Below are 26000 nucleotides of genomic sequence, written 5' to 3'. Positions count from 1 at the left end.
CATCAAGATAAAATGGTTACAGGTCCTAGTATCAGGCTGGCTAGAAAGGCTATGGCTTGAGATGAAGAAACATGGCCTTAACTCAGTTATTTTCAACCTTTTCGTCTCATGGCACACTGACAAGGTACTAAAACTGTCAAGGCACACCATCGGTTTTTGACAATTGACAGGGCACACTATGCTGTTGGTGGGGGGCTCACATCCGCCAATAGCCCTACTAGTAAATGACCCTCCCCTAAATTTGTGTGGCACACCTGCAGACCATTCATGCCATACCAGTGTGCCATGACACAGTGGTTGAAAATGGCTATCTTAACTGCAGGTGAAGTTTGGGTTAAAGCAGTGGTTCCCAAACTTATTAGCACCAGGACTCACTTTTTGAAATGACACTGACCCATCCAGGTTTACCAGCCTTAAAGGAAATCTAGAAAGTAATATTTATTTATTTATTTGTAGTATTAAACAGAAAAAGACCCTCAAACACTTATATCTCTGTATTTACACACCTCTTTGCAGGGCAGTTAGCTGCTTTGCAAACTGCAGGAGATGAGCTCGTTGCAGGGTAGTTAGCAGGTACAGGATCTGATTTCTGAACAAGGCTAGATTGAGGCAGTTACAGGTGGGACCTTAGTAACTGATTTGTATCCACTGATTTGACTCACCACTGCTAAGGAGGTCCACCTTTAAAATGCCTTGTAACAAGGAAAAAAACCAACAAAATCCCATTTCCTACCCTCGTGCTGTTAAATAATTATAATTTCATTCCATTAGATTCTGTTATTCAACCCTTCTAGTGGCTGAATGCAGCATAGCATCTTTACTAATGCATTCTGGGGCAACAATGGAGGAGCAGGAAACCTGGAAGTGGGTCTTTAAAGCTGTTTTCCCACTTATTTGATATCCGCTGATTTTTTAATCCACTGGGGGTTCCGTGGATAAGGAGGCATGACCTGTACCTAAACTTTCCGTCACCCTTTGGTGACCCACAAAAACCAGGTTGCAACCCACCAGTGGGTCCCGACCTACAGTTTGGGAACAACTGGTTTAAAGGATAGGATGGGGTGGATGCATTGGTAGTGAATGCCCAGTGCCATCCACAGGCCTGAGGATCAGACCAGCAACGGGACCAAGCTGGGATCACAAATGAAAGACATTGGTGGAGTTGGGTTGAGGAGACATGGGCAGCTCTGAATCCCCGTTCTGAGAACAAGTCTGAGTTGATGCGACACAGGAGAGGGAGACCTCCTCCATCGCCCATTCAGTGTAATTTTTGAGCTGATGTGCACACATACCATGCAACTGTAGAATCTGTGTTGGGGAGGGGGGTGGAGCCAGTGCCTGCTGCCTGTGTGTTCTGTCAACACGGATACGACTGATACCAGGGGCTACAGGATTTGGGAATGAAACACCTGGTGGTGAGTTCAGACTGCTTGGCTGGCATCATATCTGACAGAAGAGAGGCCGGTGGTTTTGATCCACTGACAACACCATGCTCAGCAGGTAATAGTGTGTGCGCATGAAAGTGCATTCTGCTGAATGCGACTGGAAGCTGATATGGTTTGTATCCCTCCCCTCCCACACTTCAGTTGGATACCTTATCTTGGTATCTCCAGATGGTGGGACACCTCCCTTCTTACTCCACTTGTGAAAAATGGTTCTCTGTACCATTTATGTTATTGTGCTGCCTGCCCCTTATCGTCCAGGGTAAATATTTAGTCTCTCTCTCTCTCTCCCTCCCAGAAATGTCAACACAGGCTGAGGGGTGATGCTACCTGCGGACACTGAACCTGTTGGCTTTTTGTTCCTTGGTCTCTGGGCCCAGCACTGATGTCAGTGAAGCGATGGCCCACTTTAACGTTGGCTTCCAGCCCGAGCCTGCAGGTGGCCAACAGTCAGAGGAGGCAGCCAGCGCTGAGCCCAGCTCCCTTGACTGTGACATCTGCTTCACCCCCTTTGACCGACTCTTCAAGCAGCCCAAGAAGCTGAGCTGCGGCCACGTCTTCTGCCTGGAGTGCCTGGCGCACATCAACGTCTCTTCCGAGGATGTCAACGCCATCGCCTGCCCGGTCTGCCGGGCCTTAACTAACCTGCCTCCTCGCAAGGGGCTGCCCGGCCTTCCTACCCCCAGTGACCTACTGGAGCAAGCCTCGCCAGTGCCCGTCCCTCCTGGCTCGGTTCGTTTTGACCGGCGTCGGGGTTTGCTGTACCTGCCTGGTGGGGGCAAGGGTGGCATCCGAATTGGGTCCAAGCCGGAAGCCAACACAGCTGGCCTGAGTGTTGATGTGGGGAGGCCGGCACCACGAGGACCAGGCCAAGTACTGAGGTTCTCTGGCTGGCCCTTCTATGTGGCTCTAGCAGTAGCCCTGCTGGTTACAGTTGCCTTAATTATCTGTGGCATTTATATCTTTCTGATGCCGTCCATGTACTTGTCATATGGGGGGCATTCCCATGGAAGCAACACCTCTGGCTCCCTGGGAAACTATTCCTCCACACAGCACTCCACAGTAGGCCCCAAGAGAGAAGGCAGTGGGGGTTCACCCACCCGTTAGTCTTCCATTGATTGTGACTGTACCAATTTTGTAGCCTCCGGCTGCCCAGGAACTGCTGGCCTCATTTCCCCACAGGACTGTGAGAGTGGAGGGCAAGTTGAACCCAGCAATCTGACTAAATCCACTTGGTGGACAGAGGCAACTGCACTAGCACTTTACTGCTGAGTTGCCGCGTGGGCTGTGTACGAAGTTCCCTCCGCAGACATATGGGTGCACCACGAAGCCTAAATACGATAACTTGGATTCATTAATCTATGTAGAAGTGCATCTGAGAAAACCACCCTTTCCATCTTTCCAGTGCAGTAGGAAAGTTCATCTTTCCTTTCCAGTAGGAAAGGGCTTCTTTCCTCCAGTCCAGTGCATCTTTCCTTTCCAGTGCATCTTTCCTTTCCGGTCCAGTGCGTCTTTCCTTTTCAGTAGGAAAGGACTTCTAGCTCACTCTAGGGCCTGGCTTGGTCTATACAAGAAGCAGAAAGAGGTGGAAGAGATCCTGAGCCAGGAGAAAGGGCTGTACTACGAGCCATGGGGGCCAGATTTTCCAAAGTTACCCTGAGTAAAGAGGAAAAGCAGTAAAAACAGCATAGCAGACAGCAGGCTACATTTCCCTGATGGGTGTGGAGCAGTGCCAGGTTCTGCCCCCTGTCCCATGGCTCCTGTGTGCACATACACACAACATTCTCCTCTCATTGGAAGGGTCTGAAGCAGCCAGTGACAGTTCCCCTTTACCTTTCCCAGGTAAAGAGGAAGGGAAGTAGTCACTGGCTGCTCTGTACTCTTCCAGTGGGTGGAGGAAGTTGTGTGAGCAAGCCACAAGAGCTATGGGGGGGTGGGGGAGAACCTGGCACTGCTCCACACTCATCAGGGAGATGTAGCCTGCTGTCTGCTGTGCTGTTTTTCCTGCTCTCTGAGTGATATCTGGACAAGGCAAAAGGAAGCAGCTACTGTCTACTTGGCGCTGAGCAAGGAAATATCTAGCAGCCAGCACAGTGCTGATGGAGCCAAGTCACCCTATTCTCCTCTCCTGCTTCCCTTGGAGGTGTCTATGTTATCATAGGGGAAACCCAGCTGCAGGTGGGAAGAGCATGGAAAGCACCACCTGCTTGGTTGAGCAAGTTGTGCTGTTGCGGTCTGCTTCAGTTGGGGGGGCCTTCAAGGGTCAGCTGGACAGGTCTTTGGTCAGCCCCCAGTGTGTCCACCCTTGACACTGACTCTGGGTGTCTTCTAGCTTTCAGGATGCTTGATACATGGGAGAGCACATGTGAGTGTAAACCGAAGGGGTGAAATTTCCCTGGCTTTGTTCGCATGTACAAGGATGGGCACTTAAGAACATAAGCTTGTGTGCCTTCAGATCAATGGAACAATGGCCAACACTTACTGATTCTTGTGCTTGTAGTTATTGACCAGGTTTATACTTTGTTTTCTTGACAGCCACTCAGTTGTGTGGCAGGCAGAAATTCAAATGGCAAAGCTTTTCTTAACATAGGGAAGCACTAATGGAGATATTATCTGTTGAATTTCTACCTGTCAGGTGGTTGTTAAAGGCAGATCTCTGCTAAGGGGGAAAATGTGATTACCCAACTGACGAGCCAGGACAATCTGGTTTGGTCTAGGAGTTTATGACTCCAAACTTGAGGTAGAAGTGTTCTTGCACTAGAGTTGCCAACTGGTGAGTAGTAACACAGGCCTGGCTTACTTCTGGGCCTTAAGCAGAAATCACCAGGGGAAGTGAAAGGCACAGAAATGAACATTATTGATTTGTGACTCATGTACATCAAGCCCCTGTAAAAAGGGTACAACTGCAGGGGCCAGTTTGAAAAAGTTGGCAGCCCTCCAGATCTCCTGCCTGTTCAATTATTTTCAATGTATGTTGTCTGGTAGGCAGTTCCCATCTTGGTTGTCCCTCTACATTTAAAGTGCACCTTCAGAAAGAGGCCTTCTTCTCTAATCATGCACGTGATCCAAAAATCTCCAAGGCCACATTCCCAGATGTTCCTTGAAAACCATCATCTCATTGCTGCTTGTCTGCATGGAGGTCAGCCCTGACTGCAAAAGGCATCTCTCCATGGCTGGCATTTTGGACGCTTGATTTGTGATGGAGGGGCTAGAACTGTGAAAGGCAAACGTCCTAGGGGTGTGCCCCCTAAAAACATCAACCATGCTTTCTGAGCCTGATTTTCCATGTTTTTGTCGTTAATCGCATAACCATTAAAAGAACAAAATGCGGGCCCAGCGCCCCAGAAACCCACTGAAGACTTGTGCTGGACTGGTGGTATATTTTTCTCTCCTTATGGTTTTCTGAGAGCAGATCAAACTGTTTCCCACTGATTTAGAACTCTTGGAATAAATTCCCAAATACGAGAAGCTTACTGCTGCCAATGAAGACACCCACCCCCAATTTCTTATTTTTTTCTTTTTATACCCCCCCCCCCCATCTTTCCCCCAAATGAATATTTTTCTAGTACATTACTACATTTAAAAAAAAAATTAAATTTCCCAAAATCTCAATTGAATTGTGGGGGGAAAAAACCCATCAAAACCTTCAGGAATGTTTTGGATTAAAAAGAAAGAGGGCACTTTGAGAGAGCTGGATTAGGAATAATCCAGTGCGAGATATCAATAGGTTCCTCAATGGGTGTATATGCATTGTTGAACAGTATACAAGAATATATGGGTAGAGGGAGAATGGGCAGAATGAGACACAGAGAGCTATTTATGTGAGGGGGAACAGAAACATTAAGAAAGGGGAGGGATGGGACAGGGATGGCCAAGGTCTCCAGGTTGTCACCCAAGCACAACTCTTGCTACATTGCAACTGCAAACTCTTTTGGGTCCATGTATTTTTTCAGTTCCACCTCAGTCCTTTGTTCTCTCTCAACTAGGGTGGTGCAGGGGATGCACCAGGTGACACCATTGGGGTGTTTGTGACCCCAAAATGACACAACCCGTTACATTCACTTCTATGGAGCTCAGCTGCCTTTGCTGCAAGAGGCTATGCCCCCCCCCCCTTGTGCCACACCTACATGTTCTGAGAAGATCAGTGCAGAGCTCACAGGGTAAGAGCACACAGTGCTGCCTGACCACAGTGCACGGAATCTTGTGAGGGAAGGCTTGGGTGCCCTGTTCCTTTTAGACACACCTCAGCTGAATTGAAGTGGCATGTGCAGCCTGCCCAGGGCATGTGTTGAGATGGAACTTGGCAGTTGCAGACAGCCGAGAGAGGAGAAAGAGGTAGCAACCTGAGCAGACACTGTGCACAGGCAGAGGTCCGTGGGGAGTGACACCATGAGTTACCACATTGGGTGATACCAACCCTAGAGATGCTACTGCTCCTTGACGCCTGTTCTGCTATCACTGAAGAACTGGGATTGGTACAATGGTTGGCAACCTTCAGTCTCGAAAGACTATGGTATAAGCCTACAGCACCCGGTATTCCCAGGCGGTCTCCCATCCAAGTACTAACCAGGCCTGACCCTGCTTAGCTTCCAAGATCAGACGAGATCGGGCATGTGCAGCGTATCAACAGCACTGCTAAGAGTGGCTCTTAGTAACTAACTTAGTAAGTGGTACAAGGAAAGGGCATGATGAAAAACATGTACTTCACAGAAGACGCCAGAGACCAGGTCTCATGTTGTATCATTTTACTGGAGAACATCTGTATGCTGGATGGGGAAGTCTAGCAGGCATCTGGGCTCTAACTCCCCCCCCCCTTCCACCAACCTGGGCAGTACCCATTACTCCCCAAATCGGATGGATAATAAAGTGCTCAAAAGGGGAAGGTGTGGAAAGGAACTGGCTCTGACCTGTGGATGCAACTGCATACACACAAACACACTAATGTGACAGCCCCAGGAATTAGGTGGAAGGTAGCTGCTGGGCCCTCTTCCCTAATGTTCCTTCTGTGCTTGTCATGCTGTGTCTGAACTGGGGCTCCAGGTCGCTACATTCCTCGAGGGACAAATGGCCCCAGTCCATCCCAGGAGAGGCAGACTTCTACGCAAGAACACCTGGGGCAATAATACTGAAGAAACAACCGTATATCTTACTGGATGTGTCTCTGCCCACCTCACAGTTGCAGGAATGATGCCTGTCTAAGCATTTTCTTGCAACGGAGCTGGCACGGGGATTCCTTCCCAGAAGCACCATATCTGAAAGTCAGCAGCTTGGTTGTGGCTTCCCTTGTTACTCCCATAGTACCCTGTATGCCTGTATGAAAGCTCCACATTTACTCACTGTACCCTGCAGGTGAGAACGTATTGCAGGCTCTGCTATTGCCCTGTAAACCATCAGAATGTAAGAAGAGCCCAGCTGGATGAGACCAAAGGTCACGTGTCCAGTGCCCACAAGTAGGACATGAAGATATGAGCCCTTCCCCGAGCACATGGCATTCAACTGCCTCTGAACATGAAGGCTCCACATAGTCAACAAGACACTCTTTCATGGATTTGTTTAACCCATTTTTGCCTGGCTCGCAGGTGGACACGTTTGGTCCCTGTTGCTTATATGCAACATTGGGCAGAAATGGCTCGATCCCCTGTTCAAGCCATTTGCTCTAACAGCCATTGCCACATCCCATCGGAAGTGAATTCCATTTTGTACTTAATTAAGCCAAACTGTGGTTCAGCCTCACCTCTATCATTTCTGTGCGTCACTGTTCAAACATTACATGCAAATTAACTAGCAATAGATGCATATTATACCCTGACTGTACAGAGGTTTTGGGAGGGCTCCACATGTGGCCTGGTTCCAATGACTACTGGCAAGAAAGAGGTGAGCAGCGAGTTGTACTTCCGGTTACACGCAAGCAACCACAATCAGCCCGGCTTTGGTTGCATAAGTACAACTCCATCCACTAGTCTTAACTGCAAATCACTGTTTGGGGAGGGGAGGATTTAACATGTCACAGTCTTGCTCCGTTATGCAAAAGTGCTCAGGGTCAGTTGGGCACCACAGCCTGACTGTACTGGCTGGGTCCAAGAGGAACTGGATCCCACGTGACTGGTGCTGGAAGACGGCACCTGAGCTGCGATGCCCAACTGTTTCTGACAACTGAGCTGCAGCCAGGAACTGCAGGTTGGTTGGACATGACAAGAAAAGATGGATTTGTGAATGTCAGCATGACAGGAAGTAGCTCTATATGACAGTCCAAGGGTACACCAAATTGCCATAGCTTTGCATGATACCTTGGACTGTAAGGGGCACAGTAGGAGAAACCCCAAGAGGCAATGTTCCTCTTTGTGATATATTTTCTCTCACACAGACTCTCTCTCTCACACACAACCTTAAGCTTTCTGCCGGGTGACACATTTTTATAACTGCTGCCCCTTCCAGACAGGAAGGCTTGAAATTAGTGAGGGGTGCATGTGTGTCGGGAATGGAGGGGAGAGGTTCCTGTCATCCACTACTTCTAAAATAAGTCTCCATAAAGTTGGCACCTGGATTCCAGGTACCAATGGCAGGCAGGTGGACGAACACAAAGATATTTTACAAAGACCAGAGATATGATTTCTTTTTCTAAAAAACCCTCCCCAGCCAGCTGTACAAGTCCCTGCCCACCAGCTTTGTAAGCCTCTGCCCACCCCACCCTGGCACCACCTACGGGCACCACGCCCTCCCCCGCAGCGGTGCTTGTGAAGCCTGTCACTTGTAGAGCAGGTGGACGCGGCTCCCGTCACAATTGTTGCGCCCCAGCTTGTCGGCCTGCTCAGCCACGAGGCAGCGAACGAGAGGCAGGCTCGGCTGGTAGAGGTTGGGCCCGGTGGCCGCCGAGGCCGAGGCCGAGTTGTTGAAGTGGTTGTCGGCTGCGCAGTTGGAGGAGCGCCGTCGGGAACGCAGCTGCTGTCGTTCCTTGAGCTGTTGCTGAAGCTCCGAGACACGCTCTTCCTTCTGCAGAGGTACAGAGATGGAAGGGCAGAGGTGTGAAGCGGATGTGGGAAATTCTCACCACAGCTTGAAGGGGGTGGAGAGGGAAGTGTAGATCCAAATGATGTGAAGGGGCATCCCTTCATTGGCACCGACCTACAATGCTTTCTGCAAGCCACTGATCAATTCATTATGGGGCCAACAACATGCTTCAGGGGTTGATAAGCCCTTCCCCCCCATATGTTTCCCTGGCAACTCTGGCAAAAGTAACACAAGATGTCATGTCATAATGTTCAGCTTTTCCCAACCCAGTTCATTGGCTGCTCCTTGGAAGGTAATGAAGAAATGTTACCAGGGAGATGTGTGCGTGGGGGGGAGTATTCATCAGTGACAGCCATGACACTTCCCCCCCCCCCCCCAATGGCTAGTTAAGCCCCAGGTGGTCACCTTTCTCTCCGCCTCAACCTACTATTCATAATAGGTGGCTAATGGTACTGGCAGTCCTCAGAGAGCTGTTATAAAGATTCCTGAGGTAATATATGCAAAGCACTGAACACTCCAGGAACAGCCCTACAAATACGAATTCCCTCATTTAAAAAAATTCCCTCAATTCCCTCATTTAAAAAACAAAACGAATAGAGCAAAATGCGCCCTTATTCAATCCTAGCCACTGTATATACAGTCAGTTCTCTTCACATGGGAACGATGGTGTTCGGTTCCAGGAGATCCTCTTTGCCACACACCATCCACGAGGGGTAGAAGTGCCACCCATCTCTTGTTATATGCAACTTTATTCTCATTATCCACTCATACTGTGCTGGTCCACTCAGGGTGAGGTGGGGCTTGGAGCACCTATGAGAAGGCAGACAGGGCCCAGAGAGGTTGTGGGAGGAGGACAGGGGCCTTATCACGAGCAGAGGCCAGCACTGGCACCACGCAGTGGGGAGAGGAAGAGACACTTATACAGGATACAGGTGATGGGGAGGGGCACTGCAGTAATCGCGTCCAGCCAATTATACTCTTTGTTCTTTAGAAAGTTCTTTGGACTGGGTCAATTTTCCGCATCAAAAAGGCAGTGGTCTTTGCCGTGGAGAAACGTCAGGCACATCTGTGTCCGCTTCCAGACTTGCCCCACCATCTTGGGGACTCCAGCGGAACCTTCACAATTCTGGTGATGATGAGAGGTCTCTGGAAGACTACCTGAGGGCTGCTCTGGGGCTGGGGCAAGCTCAGGGAAGGAGCTAAGAGGTGGAGGAGGAGGATGGGTGAAGCGACCCCCTCCCTGCTGCAGAACTCGGAGGTCTCGTCCTTGGTCCAGCAACCTTCAATGAGTTGAGGGATAGCCAGCATGTAGGAAGAAGCATCAGTGGTTGGAGATGTTGATGAGCCCTGGCTATCAAAAGCCCCACAGACTTCCAGTTAAGATTCAAGTTCATAAAGTTCGCAGGGCGTATGGCGAAGAGGGTCCCTGGAACATAACCTCATTTTTCCCAAAGACTCAATGATTCAGTATTGGCAAATTTGATATCCACAAGGTTTTCCAGGAATCTAACTCTAGCGGATAACGAGAACTGACTAAATGTACACATATTAGTTTGAGAGGAAAAAAGGACAACTCAAATTTATAGGAAATGGAATGGACTTCAGGGGCATCTGCATATTCCACTCTCACCTCAGCTATGATCTTCTCCAGTTCACGGTTCTCCTTTTCCAGCATCCGTGATTTTTCTTCCTCATTGTTGTTGGTCGATGAGCCAGTCTTCATCGTATCCTGTTGCTCCGACTGCCACTCGCCCCGTGTGATGAGACGCCGCATCTGAAACGACAGCCCGGTGCTGCGTTATACAGCTACAGGGAAAAGCCTGAGACTGACAGCCAGAAGGCAAAATTCACAACTCCTGCTGGGTGCGTTATGCAATGGAATGCTATCCTTTGGTGGTATCCCACAAGGATTGCCAAAAAGTGACATCAGTGCTCCAGTCCTCAGCCATGCCTTCACATTCAATTGATCAATTGTCAGAGAAACCAATTTACAGCCCAGCCTTCTGCAAGTTCACTTGGAAACGAGCCTCTAGTTCAACGGGACTTATTGCAAGCAGCAATTATTGAACTATGGGCAGAAAGGTAGGGGGAACTTTAATGACATCTACAAATCCCCCCCCTTTTAGCCAAATTGAGCTCTACCTGTAGCCTTCTAAAGGCATGAAGCTACAGGGCTTATCAAAATAGGTAGCAGGCAGAGCCCTTTGGGCACAGTATAATTTGAGTCCTGCAAGGACGTGTGCCCAGGACTGCAGCCTTTGGATGTCTTAAGGAACAAAGCAGAAACTGCCCTCTAATATTACTCTTGCACAAGCTTCACTTCTACAAGGATAGCAGGAGAATTCTTCCAATGCTATGAGGAGGGGAGAGCAGTTTTACAGCAGGAAGGTGAGGTCTGCACGATGGCAAAGTCTTCTCCAACCTTCTGAAATGTTTTCTGTGCTTGTGGGTGCATGCATCCTGACAAGGAAAAGAACTCATATGTGCAAAAGCCATTGCCCATATGCCAGCTCTCTAGTATGCCCTAGTCCTGTGTTTCTCAACCAGTGGTGTGGGTATCACCAGTGGTACTCGAGATGGTGTCTGGTGGTACTTGCTGGACCCCTGGACACCTGCCGCCCAGCAGCGAGACCAAGAATGCAACACAACAAACAGCGGAAGAGGCTCAGCTTGGTGAGCAGAGCTCCAAAGCATGTTCTTCCATGCTCAGAAAAGCCCTCTTGTCTGCCCTGATCCTCCTATCCATGTTCATTGCATTGCCTCTGGCCTCCCAACCCAGGAATGATTGGTGATGATGTCATTTCCAGTTACTTTCGGTGGTACTTCAAATAGATGAACCATGTGAAGTGGAGGACAAATGTTGAGAAACACTGCTCTAGTCTAGTGTGACCAAGTACAAGAACTCAGTGCCGATGAAGGGCCAGGTCTACTGTCTGTCAAGATGGCTTCTCTCACGAGCGTCCAGCTAGTCATACCCAGCAGCGCCTACATTTGCAGGGACAGAAAGCTGCTGTAATGTTTTAGGATAGCACTCTCTTCCCCCTCTCTGCCCCCCCCCCCTGTCCTGCTTCCTTTTCCAATCCAGGGAGTGAAAAGAGAGGGAGGGACAGTGGTGGTAAGAAGGCAGACAGATTCAGTTGGCCTCATGGAAGGGCCGGTCTTGCCTTAGGAGCTAAAGACTTAGCTTGTCCTTTTTTGTAAATGAAAGCAGAAATTCCTGGGACTCTGGTAAGATATGCTGGATACCATGGTGGATGCCAGCTGCTGGCAAGGCACGACATGATCACAGCCAGGGCACCCCCACTCGTTACCTTGGGCACGAAGAGCACGACCAGGGTGATGTAGGAGGAGAAGACGATGGCAAGCGAGGCAAAGGCAAAGGCTGCATCCTGCTGACTGTTAAGGATCATGGTGACGGGGGCAGTGATGAGACACAGCACCTGCAACAAGGAGAGATGCAGACGGATCAGGGGGCTCGCAGGAGCCCAGAAATTACCTTCCACAAAGATCCATCAGGGAGGAGGGTGGGTGATGCTATGCGCTGAAAATTCAGACAGTGCTTTATAGTCCCCCCAGGCCTGGTAAGCTCTGATCAGAAAACCACACTTATCTCCTACAAGCTTAACAAGTAAAGCTCACAAAAGCAGGCTGTGATCACTGCAGGGTAGCACACACTGTGAACCCAAGCTAAAAGAGTAGCCGGCCTAAGGCTACACGGAGGTCACAACTGATTTGAACCCAGGTAAGAAGAGAACGTGAGACCTGCTGGACCAGAGCAAAGACCTATCTAGTCCAGCATCCTGTTTCTCACAGTGGCCAAGCAGATGCTTCCTGGAAGCTCACATGCGGGGCAAAAGGGCAACAGCCCTCCTTTGCTGCCAGACCCCAGCAACTGGCATTCAGAAGCATATCTCCCTTGAGCAAAAAGTTTGGGGGTGGGTTTGGCAGCAGTGGCAGCTGCTGAATTCGTGCCTCGTTCTCAGACCCAAACCCACGGCCCCGCACCACTGATTTCACTAGCACGTGTCCGAGTAGATCCCTCTGTGCTGTGGAGGCTTACCCCCGGGTAAGGGAACAAATGTTCTCTTGCCCAGAGAAGACCTCCATCACTGCTACCCCCTCCCCCCACAAGGGGAAGCAGTAGCATCTTGGCATTGCTGCATCAGTGGAGGGGGGCAAAGGGAAACCATCGGATTGGGCTGTTGATGTAGCAGCCAGATACTAATTAGATTATAGCATATATACATTTTAATTATATGCTGTGTGAAGACGTACAGGTGTGCGCCACTGAACTACGGGTATACGTTCTCTGTTCCCCGTTGTTATGCGATTAGGTTATTAAGTGAACATTCAGTCAAATCTATTGCCTTTGTTGTGCAAACAGACACTCCCTGCGAGACACTACCTGGCCACACAGGCTACTCGAGACTGATTGCCTCTTCTGCACATTAAGAGCCTCTCTGTTGTGTAAACAGACACTCTGCTGCAGGCTATGGGAGTCCTGGCTGCCTCTTTACGAGCATTGTTGTAGTGCTTTGACCACTGTCATATATGCAATCTGTCATTAAGCAAATGGTTGTTAAGTGGTGCACACCTGTACTTCCTTCTTGTCCTGAATCTTCTGCCAATCCACTTCATTAGATGATCTCGAGTTCTGGTCTTATGGAAGATGGAGGAACACTCCATTGGTCACAGTGTGCCTCCTCTTATATTATTATTATTATTATTATTATTATTATTATTATTATTATTATTATTAACAGTATTTATATACCACTTTTCAACTAAAAGTTCACAAAGCGGTTTACAGAGAAAAATCAAATGACTAATGGCTCCTTGTCCCAAAAGGGCTCACAATCTAAAAAGATGCAAAAGAATACCAGCAGACAGCCACTCGAACAGACACTGCTGGGGTGAGATGGACCAAACAGGCCTCACTAAGACAGAATCAGTGTCACCATAATGCTGAGGCTGGACATTGGAGCACAAAGTGTACCTCTACAACCCAGGTTGCCAGCAGGACACAGCAGCAGTTGAACTTAAGAGCATATTCACACACGGGTTTTGGATGGAGACCAAATACATCAGGAAGTATCAACCAGAACACATGACACGTTCCCTGCACTGATCATTGCATTCCATTCCAACCACAGGAAGTGCCCTTTAGGGTCAATTATGGTTCCGTACATCTGGGCAAAACCTTGGGCAAAACTTTCTCCCTGGAGGTCCTGAGACCATCACCACAGTCCTTCTTTAATTGCATGCTGCCTAGCAGAATACGAGAGACTCTCAAGCCAATCATTTGGTCTGAACATTGGGGAGTACCCACTCACAGCAACATTGTAGATTGCCATGCCCACAGCTCGGTGGTCATTGATCTTCTCCGTGGAGACCCCCTTGGTCTCATAGGCGAGAAAGATGCCCAGAAGTAGAAGCAGCCCCTTGAAGCCATAGAAGATACCTGTGGGGAGGGAAAGAAGTGGGTGAAAGTGCTCAGATCTACTACTGCTTGGAGTAAGCACCACCAATGACATCTTTCCTCCTTTTTCCACTCCAGGTTATTTGGGATGGGAGAACAGGACTACTGGACGGGGGGACAGAGGAGTTGGACAAAGTCAGACTCCCCATTAGTTTTTCTAGAGAGGCTCACCCAGCCAAGTGTTTATCTTGTTAGAACTGCAATGCTCCAGCTGGGGTAGGATCAACACGTCAATGTCGCTCTTGGGTTCCTCTTTGGTGAATTCCTTCAGGGGAGACAGGATAAAGACACAGGAAAGCTCATGGACCAGACAGCATCATTGCCAAGGAGAATTTAATAAGTGACGCAGATAACAAAAATGAACCTCAGTTAACAATAAGTCACTGTACCGAGAACTTTTTTTTTTTTAATGGAACATTATAAAGGCCAAAGTACATGTGATAGCAATAGACTCATATCTTTTAACTTGGGTGTGCCCCAAGTAAATGTAAAGCACCGGGTAAGGATGTGATTCTGGGTCCAACCCTATCCAAGATTCCAGCACTGAGGCAGCCAAGCCAAGGGGCTGTGCACTGCATCCTGCAGTGGGGAGGGGGCAGTCACGGAGGCCTCCTCAAGGTTAGGGAACGTATTTTCCCTTACCTCAGGGCTGCACTGCAGTTGCATTGGTGCTGGAAAATTGGATAGGATTGAGCCCTGAATGTGCAAAAGGAGCATGTAGGCAAGTGCGTGTTTGAGTGTGCCTCTGCCTGCCATCATCTCCCCCCCCCCCCAGAGTTGTTTCACCCCCAGGAGGTATTAGAGATGCTTCACAAAGTCTGAAAAATGCTGGGCTCCTCTGAGTTTCACTCAATATATCTTGTGGCTTAAGGACTAAAACAGATGTGATGCAAGAACTACAGTCACCTGCCCAGGTGACTCTGCTGTTCCCTGTCTGATGCGGAGCAAACTGGGCAGGAAGTGAAGCCTCCCAAGCCAAGCCTCATACAGTCACTTTTGGGAGCTTGATAACCCAGAAGTTTGGCAATGACACGATGACGTCATCGCTGAACGTCTGACCTCTTTGCCTGAAAAGGTTGCCAACGCCTGCTTTAAGGAATGCTTAGAAATGTGATTCTGTGAGGGGGACCCTCAGAACTACAGTTCCCAAGCCTACAGTTCTGAGGCTCAGAACTACAGTTCCCAAGGACGTCTGGGATAGGGGAATGGGCCTCCAGACACTTGCACTACAGACATGCTCAAAACTCAAGTAGCAGAATCACACAGCTCTACTCAGTCTATTAATCCTGTACTGAAGATCACATTTCAAGCAGGAGGCCGAGAAGTTGGAAAGATTCTGGAGAAAAGATACTAGGAAGAGAAAAGGTCAAGATGACAAATTGATTGGTGGAGGGAGGCAGAGGGGGACTTGGAAAATGACAGCTCAATCTTTAAAATGGTAAGTATGAAACCCTGTCACATCATATTATAGAATTTGGTTATCAGGAAGCACCAGCAATTGACAGACGGGGGTTAATTATACAGGCCAACACACATTTTGCTTCCTTAAACATTACACCAATTCCTGGACATATTTGGGGTGCTGATTCCAAAAATGGCATCCGTTTTGCACCATCACGTCTAGTTTTGGAGACACGGCATAGCCTCTTCAGTGAATGGTTCAAGCAGCTTCCTCATGAGGAAGCCTACACTATGGGTTCCTCATGAGGAAGCTGCTTGAACCATTCACTAATGAGGCTATACTATATCTCCAAAACTAGACGTGATGGGGCAAAACGGATGCCATTTTTGGAATCGGCACCCCAAATTCATATCAAACCGCCATAAAGTTTGGGAGAAACTTTTCTGACTCTCAATTTTGTAGGCCTGTGTTATTGGTGAGAATGCTTCGAAGACTCTTGTGGGTTATTAGCCCTAAGCACAGCGGACAATGATTATGGTGAAGTATACACCCCGAAAGTCAACAACCATTTGTTAGCTACTAAGCTAACAGTGTGGCAACTTTCACCAACAGACCATGCATTTGGTCATCGACTCTTCCACACTTTAAACAGAGATGCCCCACAAAGTCTGAAAAACACCGGACTCCTGTGGGTTTCACTCAATATATCTTATTGCTTAAGGGGCATTTGGGGCATTTGGTGGGCCGCATGGGGCATTTGGTGGGCCGCTGTGAGATACAGGAAGCTGGACTAGATGGGCCTATGGCCTGATCCAGTGGGGCTGTTCTTATGTTCTTATGTAAGGACTGACACAGATGTGATGTGAGAAATTCACGATTAGATCTCCCAACTTTCCTCTCCATCTTAAAGCAGGGGGTGGGAGGGGGTGGCTGCTGTTTTGAAACAGTACTGGTGGTGCTTAACCCTTCCCTCAATGCTTTTACTGAGTTCTAAATCACCCCTCCTTGAAGTGGCTATTAGACCTGTACCTACATCTTATCTGTTATATTTCTGCTGCAGGCCTAAGTACCTTTGGAGATGGGGAGATTCAGATCAGGAAAATAGCATGGGCAGAAAGGCAGAAAGACACCTCCCTCCACCAGAACCACTGCTCTGATCCAATGTGCTCTAAAAAGGGAGTTTGTAAAGGAAAACACCATTACAGACTCCTGCATCACATCCGTTTAAGTTCCAAGACGCCAGCTTGGGTTTTGGTTTCTTGTATTAATTATTTTGCAAAAGAGACCATCTAAGTGCTACTTTGCAGTGTGACATAAGGCTGCTTGGCTGGAAGGGGTCCCTCTCGTAAGACTTAGAAAGGTAAAAAAAAAAAAAAAAAAAAACCATTGGCCATATCCCAGGTTTCTAGGATGCCTGGCACAAGAGCAGTTCTTCGGTTAATTGACCTGCAGATTGAGAATCTGAGGGCTCTTTAACCCATTCTAGTTCCATGTAAAGTGAAGCCTTGCCATAAATTAGGTGGGCGTGTCAGGCAGCATGCATGCATGTGCACAGAGAGAAAGAGAGAGAGAGAGAGAGGATTTTCTCTAGGAGGATTTCTTGTTATGGACAGGGGGTTAGACTAGATTACCTTTTAGGTCCCCCTAGTCTATGATTCTATGAGAGGGCATACAACAAAGGAGAGAGAAACAAAGACACTCATAGAGGATGGGGAAAAACTGTGAGGTAGGCAGGGTACCTTAACTTTATAGGAGCGTGGGGATGAGTGGCTAAAGGAAGAAAAAGTGGTGCTGGAGGTGAGGGTCATGTGGGAGGGAAAGGGGGAACGAAAGACAATTAAATCAGCACGCATGAGAGTGGAGCAGAGTTTTTTCTAATAGTTCATTGACTGGGCAGAAGTGCCATGTACTAGATCTTTATTGCCCAAATCTTGGCTACAGGCCCCTAATCTTTGTTGCCAGGCCTGCTTGTCCCTGGAACCATTTACATAGCAGGAGTATGAAATCTCCTTCTGTGGATGTGTTCAATGGAAAAAATGGACCAGCACTGTCAGGACTCTTTAAAGAAACCATGCTTGGTTCCTAAAAAGAAAGGTACTTTTCTCAAGCCTGGCCAGGAGCCTTGCCAACTGTGTTAGATGCTTTGTTCCATAACTTTAAGAATATGCAGTTGGACTGCTGTGGTTCAGTGGTGAGCAGAAAGGCACTCTGCATATGCTCAGTGGTGCTCTTCTTTATTACCACTTTGCATATTCTAGGACTGAGCATTGATTCTGCAATTTAGTGCAGTCTCACAAATGAAGCCCCTGGGTACAGCATGGCTAATCTTTAGTAAAGCAGCTCAGGGCACAATTCTAATCAGGTCTACTCAGAAATAAGTCCTATTTTGTTCAATGGGGCTTACTCTCAGGAAAGTGTGGTTAGGATTGCAGCCTCAGTGACATAAACTGCTGGACCTTTACGGCTGTCTGCACTAGCGCAGAAGAAAGCCTGTTACCTCGATGGTGCGTTCCAGCGGATGGACAATTTGCCAGATGGCCAAGATGACGACATCAATCCCGACAAGGAGCCCCACAGTGGCGTAGAGCTTCCAGGGCTCCAGAGTCTGCAAGAAAAAAAGGTGGAGAAAAGATGAGGGACTGAGGCCTGACTGGCACTGCACATGACCTATGGGGCACTCATAAGAAAAGTGAACATCTACATGAATGGAAGAGGAGTTAAAGCATCACCCATTTTTGTAAGCTGCATTTAGAGGAAAGAGAGTAGCTTTCCAGTGGTAGTGTGTCTGCTATGTAAGCAGAAGGTCCTGGGTTCAAGTCCTGGAATTTCCAGGTAGGGTGGCTCAGATCCACCTGAAATCTGGGCATGCTGCTGCAGTCCATGTAGATAAGTCCCAGCTGCATGAACCAGTTGCCTGACTAAGTACAGCAAAACCTTGCACTTTCGTCGATACTGGGATCAGAGCATGGATGAAAGTCGAAAATGCATGAATGTCAAAGCATGGCCTTATTTAGCTTGCAAATATATTTTGGCTGGTGGAAAACATAAACAACTATGGCTACAATCCTAGCCACACTTTCCTGGGAGTAAGCCCCATTGACTAGAATGGGGCTTACTTCTGAGTAGACATGGCTAGGCTTGGGCTCTATATCACACACGTGAATGCAGGCCAAACATAAATAAAAAGAAATATAAAAGAAAAATAAACATCAGAACATCAATGAATGTCGTGGAAGGTTGGCTGAAATTGGACGAAAGGGGAAAGCACATGGGAAAATCTGAAATGTGATTATAATTGAAAACGGCTGAAAGAGCAAAGTGATGAAAGTCAAGTGGATGAAGGTCAAGGTACTGCTGTATAAGTCAATTTCCTACATTTCTATTTAAAGAATGAAGATTTTCCTCAACCCCAAATAAGTACAGGCATGCACCACTTAATGACCATTCACTTAACAACAGACTGCATGTATGACTGGTCAAAGCACAACAAATAGACTCAAAATGAGGCAGCTGGGTCTCCCACAGCCTGCGGCAGAGTGTGTTTTAACACAACAAAGAGGCTCAATGCAAAGAAGAGGCAATCTATCTCCAGTAGCCTGTGCCTGTTTACACAACAAAGGCACTAGATGGGGCTGAATGTTCGCTTAATGATCAAATCACATAACAACGGGGGGGGATCGGAGAATGTATTCCCCCCCCCCCCGCTGTTAATGGTGCACACCTGTATTGCAAGCAGAATGAGGACTAACAATCTAAGAGGGTCCACTATCATCAAGAAGGTTCCTAACACAGGCTATTCAACAACCATCTGGTTCACACTCTAATGAAGCCTTCTGCTAATCACAGGGAAGAAGAGCAAAACGGCTTTAGAACAAGTCAGATTATGGGCTCCTCTCTGTTATAGACACTGACTGGCGGTGGCAGCTCTCCAGGGATATTTCTCCTGCTGCCTGGGACTGAACCTTCTGCATGCTTTTGCCCTCCCATCCAGCTTTCACCCTTCCCTCACATTTCACCATCTCCACCCTCATTACAGGCAACTGGATCCAAAGGTGAAGTGACATTCAAGGTATGCTATGTTGTACGTCCTGCCTCCTTTCCAAACCCTACTAGTTAAGGAGCACACCCACTAGATACAAAAGACAAAAGGCCTGCTGGGAGTTGGGCACTCTAATCTGTATCAGCAAATCTGAGAGTGAAACAGGGGAGTAGTCCTGATTTCAGCTTAATTTTTTTTTTTTTTTGGAACAAAAGGCTTTAATCTTGCAAACACCCACAAAGCACTTGTTCGCAATTAACATAAGAACATAAGAACATAAGAACAGCCCCACTGGATCAGGCCATAGGCCCATCTAGTCCAGCTTCCTGTATCTCACAGCGGCCCACCAAATGCCCCAGGGAGCACACCAGATAACAAGAGACCTCATCCTGGTGCCCTCCCTTGCATCTGGCAAAAGGATAGGACTGGCACTGACTCCATAAGAGAATGCTGTCATTTTTTCCCTTCGTATAGCCCAGGCCAACTTAAGATGCTTTATTAATCATGATATTTTTAAAAAAGAATCTGAATGCCACAGGATCTCTAAGTCGTCTTCCCAGTGGTGGACGTCCCCTGGAGGTGCCCTGAGGCAAAGCATCATGAACCCACTCCCCCACGTGAAGCCGCCCTCCCCCATTCACCTGGACTGCCATGAAGCCTCGCGTAACTCCTGGACTGAAGGGAGATGCCGTCTAAGGCTTCCCTGCGGTCTTGAACTGTGCTTCTGGAAATCTGGAAGCACAGTTTCCAACCATGTCAGGAGCCTCATTAAGCCTTCCCGCATGGTTCTGGAGGCACACAAGTTCTGCGCCCAGGGCATTTGCCCCGTTCATCTAATGGGAGGTCCACTGCTGCCTCTCCCTGCTGTATAATATCACCACGTATCCCATTTCAGATAGCATGCTCAAGTGGCAAAGAGATCTCACCTTGCGCCGCTCTTTCTTCTCTTCTTTCTTGGTGAAGACAGTGTGCACCCACCAGATCTTGGTGAACATGCTGCCGTAGCCCAAGCTGAAACCCAGGCCCAGGAGCCAAAGCCGGGCCTGCGGGTGGAGGCAAAGCCAGGGTAAGAGCACCCTCTACTGCCACATTTTGCCCAGCATACCTAGGAACTGCCAGGCCCTTCCACAAAACCGCAGCAGAAGGCCAAACTAGATGCCACAAACTAGACATCACATCTAGTCAAGCTGAACCCTCCTCACCTCAGTTTTTTTTTTCCGGTCCTGAAACAGTTTTGGTCCAGCTGTTTTCCCTCCCAACATGGTTCTAAGACTAGACACAACTGTGGTTAATGACTGAGGTGAACTGGTTTGGTGGGAGAGGGTTCAGTTTCTTCCCCTCCTGCCAAAGCTGTGCTTAAAATTTTTTCTTCCCCATATGAATCCAGCACAGTCCCCTGGAAAAAGTTTGCTTCATATTTCTACCCTCACCCCCACTTTCCCTTTTTAAGTTTTCTCTGAAGGATTGTCAGCTCTGACTGATGTTATTCCTGGATATTTTTTTTTTCAACGTAACATAATTTTGGAAAACCATGGAGGCCCTGGAAAAATCCCTAGGATTAAGAACATAACAAGAACCCTGCTGGATCAGGCCAAAGGCCCATCTAGTCCAGCTTCCTGAATCTCACGGTGGCCCACCAGATGCCTCAGGGAACACACAAGACAACAAGAGACCTGCATCCTGTTGCCAGTCCCTTGCGTTTGGTATTCCAAGGTAGCCTACTTTTAAAACCAGGAGATTGCACATACTCTTCATGGCTTGTAACATGTGATGGACTTTTCTTCCAGAAATCTGTCCAATCCCCTTTTAAAGGTTTCTACGCCAGACACCATCACCACATCCTGTGGCAAGGAGTTCCACAGATTAAGGGCCCGATCCTATTCAACTTTCCAGCGCTACTGCAGCTGCAATGCAGTCCTGAGGTAAGAGAACAAATGCTCCCTTACCTTGAGGAGGCCTCTGTGACTGCTCTGCCACCACAGAATGCAGTGCACAACCCATTGGCATGGCTGCCTTAGCACTGGAAAGCTGGATATGATTGGGCCCTAATTACTCTCAGTAGTCACCTGGAGGCTAATGTTGGTACCTGCAGACTCCAGGCCAAACATGGAGGGCTGGAAACTCTATTATTTTGTCAGTCTCCAGGCTCTTTCTCTAGCCTCTGAGTTTTGGTTCCACCTCCCCCTCCCCCTCCCCCTCCCCCTGAGGGATATTCTAGGGAGGGATTCCTTGTAACTATTTTGGGTAATCCTCCAAGTGCGGTGGCCACAATGAAGGCCAGAGTGGCTATCATCAGACTTCAGTACAGGAAACCCACCCTGCTCTCCGTAGAGCAGAGAAACTTACCTGGCAGACAAAGGGGAAGAGCCTTTTGCCAATGTGAAGGCCATCCAGACCTAGCGGAAAGACAGCCGCCTGTGCCAGTGCACAACCCACAGCTGTCATGTTGTTGAGGTACGGCTGGGAGTTCTGGATGTATCTATGAAGAGACAGAAACAGTCAGAGGCCCAAAGCGCACAGGCCATGCCAGAGAGGATGAGAGAGGCAAGCACCCCCTCCAGACTGATATTTCACCTTCTCACCTGCTTCCTCCCATTGCTGGACCCTTGCAGTTACTTAGAGACTCCGTCACTGATTGTGAAGAAACATTGTCATGTTGATGGCAAATGTAAATTATCGGAGAAGCAGTATGGCTGTTGAGGTTGTTGGCAACCTTCAGTCTCGAAAGACTACGGTATCGCGCTCTGAAAGGTGGTTCTGGAACAGCGTCTAGTGTGGCTGAAAAGGCCGATTCGGGAGTGACAATCCCTTCCACACTGGGAGCAAGTGCAGCCTGTCCCTGGTCTGTCTCCCTGGCTATGGGCCTTCCTTCTTTGCCTCTTTGCCTCAGACTGTTGGCCAAGTGTCTCTTCAAACTGGGAAAGGCCATGCTGCACAGCCTGCCTCCGAGCGGGCCGCTCAGAGGCCAGGGTTTCCCACCTGTTGAGGTCCACTCCTAAGGCCTTCAGATCCCTCTTGCAGATGTCCTTGTACTGCAGCTGTGGTCTATCTGTAGGGCGCTTTCCTTGCACGAGTTCTCCATAGAGGAGATCCTTTGGGATCCGGCTGACGAGGTAGCACTGTCATATTGACATAAGAACATGAGGACATAAGAAAAGCATGGCTGGATCAGGCCAAAAGCCCAACTAGTCCAGCCTCCTGTGTCTCGCAGCCACTTGAGATACAGGAGGCTGAACTAGATCGGCTTTTGGCCTGATCCAGCTGGGCTTTTCTTATGCTCTTAACGTCAATTGACAGTGCTGTGTCATCAGCCCTACTGCTCCTCAGATAATCTACATTTGCTATCAACATGAGAATGCCCAAGACTCTGAGACTGTTGCTCTTTGTTTCAAAATTAGAACATTAATTTTGTAAGAACCAGCAGATTCAGCTTCTATAGGTTTTGCCTCAGTTAATTTTCCTTCAAAGAAAATATTTTAGGGTGGGAATGTTAATGTGAAATGTACAATTTCTCTTTCAGAAATCTAATATGTAGCTCATCCTTTTTGTGTCTCTCCCCAAGTGTTTTTTATCTGGGCTCTGCTACTGCCTGGGCTGTGCATCTGAAAAGGTCCAGACCTGACTGCTGACAATGTCAGGAAGTCGAAACACTGCAACTTAGCATCAGTGGGGTAGAGAAGGTTGGTCTGGCTGTTGCACAAGGGACAGAGGCTGAGAGAAAGGAGATCTTCCAAGCAACTCAGAAAGAGGGATGAGACCAGCTAGCAACATCCAAGAGGTGCAGGGAAGCAATGAGTGGAATGTCTGGGCCAAGTGTCACCTACCTGACATGTCCATTGTAGATGTTGAAGGCCAAGCAGATGATGGCCAATAGGATGCCCAGGCTGGACAACACCGAAACAGAAATGAAGAGCTTCTGGGAGAGGTATCGGAAGGTTGGGATGACCTTTGTGTAGTCAGATGGTGCAACACCCCCTGCAGGGTAAGGGGGAGAACAAAGTCATTTGGGAGCCTGTTCACTCCATTCTCTTCTGTATCAATAACACTGAGGAAGACTATTTGTCACCTTTTCTCCACAAACATGGCTACCTTGTCCCCTCCCATGACCTTGGAAGTCCAATTCATGTGAACCACTCTGGCACAATGAGGCCACCATGAATTTAGACATTTCTGTGCGGCAATCCAACAGGAAGCCCAATCCTACCTAGGCTGTTGGTGCTGCTTTACTGGGGAGTCGAAATGGCTGCTGCTGTACCCCACAGGGCCATGGAGGCAGCCAGAGGGCTCCTCAGAGTAAGGGAACATCAGCTCCTTTATCCTGTGTTGGGCCCACGCAGCCTCTGTGGATCTACCTGGATCTGCACCAGCTAATAGCTGATATAGATTTGAGTAGCCTAGGGCTTTCAGGAGCAGGAGGCGGGGACTGGATGAAGTGGGAGCCTCTACAGCCATCCCAGCTACTGTCCCAGTCCTGAAGCAGGCTGCTCTCCCCCCATCCTGCCCCTCTCCGGCCACCCTCACCAGCCTAATCTGAAGAAAATCAATCGCAAAGGTCTGTACAAAAATTAGAAAGAATAATACATGCCTGAGGGTTTATTATCTAAATAATATGCTATCCCTAGAGCTTCAGGTCACCTAGAACAATTGAATTATTATTATTATTATTATGACCTCTAGGTCCTCTCATCTGTCAAGGAGATCTGATCCTCACCCACGTCCCAAACAGGAGCTCCTTCATTCTCTTACCAATCCATTCTTCCTTGCTGTACCAGGAGAGGTTATCCTTGGTGCTGTCATAATAGCCAATTTTCTTATAAACACCATCTGTTGGCAGAGGGAGGCATTTGAAATAGTAACAGGTCAAGCAGTGTGAGTCCCTCCCACCTTCAACAGGAGCTGGGCAGGAAGATGGAATGAACAACTAGAATACGGACTTTCCACCTACCTGCGCTCTGGAATAGATAACCGAGCAAATTCAGTAATAAATAGCTCCAGGTGGAGGCAACAGATAATTTTGGCCCCAGAAACAATATGGGTGTAGGTTTCAGAGAATCACCAAGCTGTCACCCACCCAACCAGACCCTTAAAGATCAACCTGCCCAATCCAATCTACAGTGCATCTCAGAGAACAGGTGAGCTGCAAAAAGATGCCTGTGGAGAAAGTGATACTAAAGAACTCAGACTGATACATTGGTGTTGTGAAGACTCTCGCTCACCCTGAAGCTGTTCAATGAGGGTCCAAGCCATCCGAGAGCCACTGGCATCAAAGACCACATGCCCCTGGTGAGGAAAGGGAAATGGAGATATATGAATTCAATGTCCTCAGGAGTCAGGCACACGGCTGGGTCCTGGCAGCTGGATCTTTCACTTTCCTTCCATTTAGAAGGGATGCTAGTTCCAACAGCACATGGAAGAAAGGCTGTTCTCTCTTGTATGAGGGGGTTTCTGGAGGGTTTGGTGTGAAACACGGCTTTGTGATGAAAGATCTGAAAAGCTGTGACCAGGTCCCTTAAATTTTCTGTGATTCCACTCATGCAATATTTTGACCCTGAATCTCAATTTTGGGGCCTGGTTCCAGATAATTTCAGTTTTCATTAAAAACAGAAAAGTAGTTCAAGGTTCAGGCCCTCATTGTTATGAAGACACATCTGAAAACAGTCTCAGCCAAAAGCTTCTCCAGTCATGAAGTTAAGTTTTTATGCCCTGATTCAGATGTACAATGCTACATCCTGATATCCCATCATCCTCTCCTGCCCAACCATCCCATATTGGGACTTGCTTACCGATCTCCTGCCTCATCAATACTCCTTGCCAGCCTATTCCCCCTTCCAAATCTGCAAAAATTCACTTATGGGAATGAAAATTCAGTAATCTTAGGCCAGAGGCTTTCAGACTGGGGCGTCACGACGCCCCAGCCTGAGGGCCCTGGCCTCTTTGCCCTTAAGGGGTGGGGGCAGCCAGGAGGCAGGGAGGAGGTAGTGGCACGATCCCCAGGTTCCCCAGGATCGTGCCCTTCAGGGGGCTGCAGGGACTTGGCTGCGCGCACCACAGCTTTCTGCAGCCTCCCGGGGGTGCAGGGAGCCCTGCGCGGCTGTCTGCAGGGCTCCCCAAGGGTTCCAAACTGAAAATGGGGCGATCGTGCCCCGCCTCCTAAACCGGAAACAGAGCGCGATTGCGCCACTTGCACTTCTGATGGAGCTCAGGGACTGGGGCGTACCCACCAGTCCCTGCAGCAGCTGTCCCTGGGTGCAGGAGCCCTGCATGAGCCTCTGCAGGGCTCCCCACGTCAGCAGCCGTGAAAGTGAGCGATCGCGCTCCACTTCCAGTTTTGCGGAGGCAGAGCGCCATCTCTCACTTTCACTGCTGCTGATCTGGGGAGCCCTGCAGACGCTCGCGCAGGGCTCCCCGCACCCCAGGACAGCTGGTGCAGGGACTGGGGAGTGCATCCCAGTCCCTGCAGCCCCCCTGAGCGGTGCGATCCTGGGGATCGCGTCCCTGCTTTCCCCCCTGCCCCTGCTGTCTCCCCCCCCACCCCACCCGCCCCTGCAAGGACTTACTGCAGGTTTCAAACTCTGGGAGAGTCTGAAAACTGCAGTCCTAGGCAAACAAGGTACATTTTGCATTAATAAA

General features: G+C 48.7%; 1 protein-coding gene across 1 annotated transcript in view; it reads right to left on the bottom strand.

Moving 5' to 3' along the window:
• Positions 1 to 6172: 6172 nt before the first annotated feature.
• LOC136641862 (gamma-aminobutyric acid type B receptor subunit 1-like) overlaps positions 6173 to 26000 on the bottom strand; it is a 43246-nt gene continuing 23418 nt past the window's right edge. Inside the window, 11 exon segments of the mRNA XM_066617947.1 lie at positions 6173 to 8432; positions 10081 to 10224; positions 11762 to 11890; positions 13784 to 13911; positions 14101 to 14194; positions 17829 to 17936; positions 20297 to 20413; positions 21717 to 21849; positions 23195 to 23345; positions 24117 to 24194; positions 24587 to 24650. Coding sequence (XP_066474044.1) covers positions 8187 to 8432; positions 10081 to 10224; positions 11762 to 11890; positions 13784 to 13911; positions 14101 to 14194; positions 17829 to 17936; positions 20297 to 20413; positions 21717 to 21849; positions 23195 to 23345; positions 24117 to 24194; positions 24587 to 24650 — 1392 coding nt within the window. The 3' untranslated portion in view covers positions 6173 to 8186.

This window comes from Tiliqua scincoides, chromosome 2 (assembly GCF_035046505.1).
Source record: "Tiliqua scincoides isolate rTilSci1 chromosome 2, rTilSci1.hap2, whole genome shotgun sequence".
NCBI lineage: Eukaryota > Metazoa > Chordata > Lepidosauria > Squamata > Scincidae > Tiliqua > Tiliqua scincoides.
The sequence above is the reverse complement of the archived record's forward strand: the minus strand, read 5'-3'. Positions and strand labels throughout refer to the sequence as shown.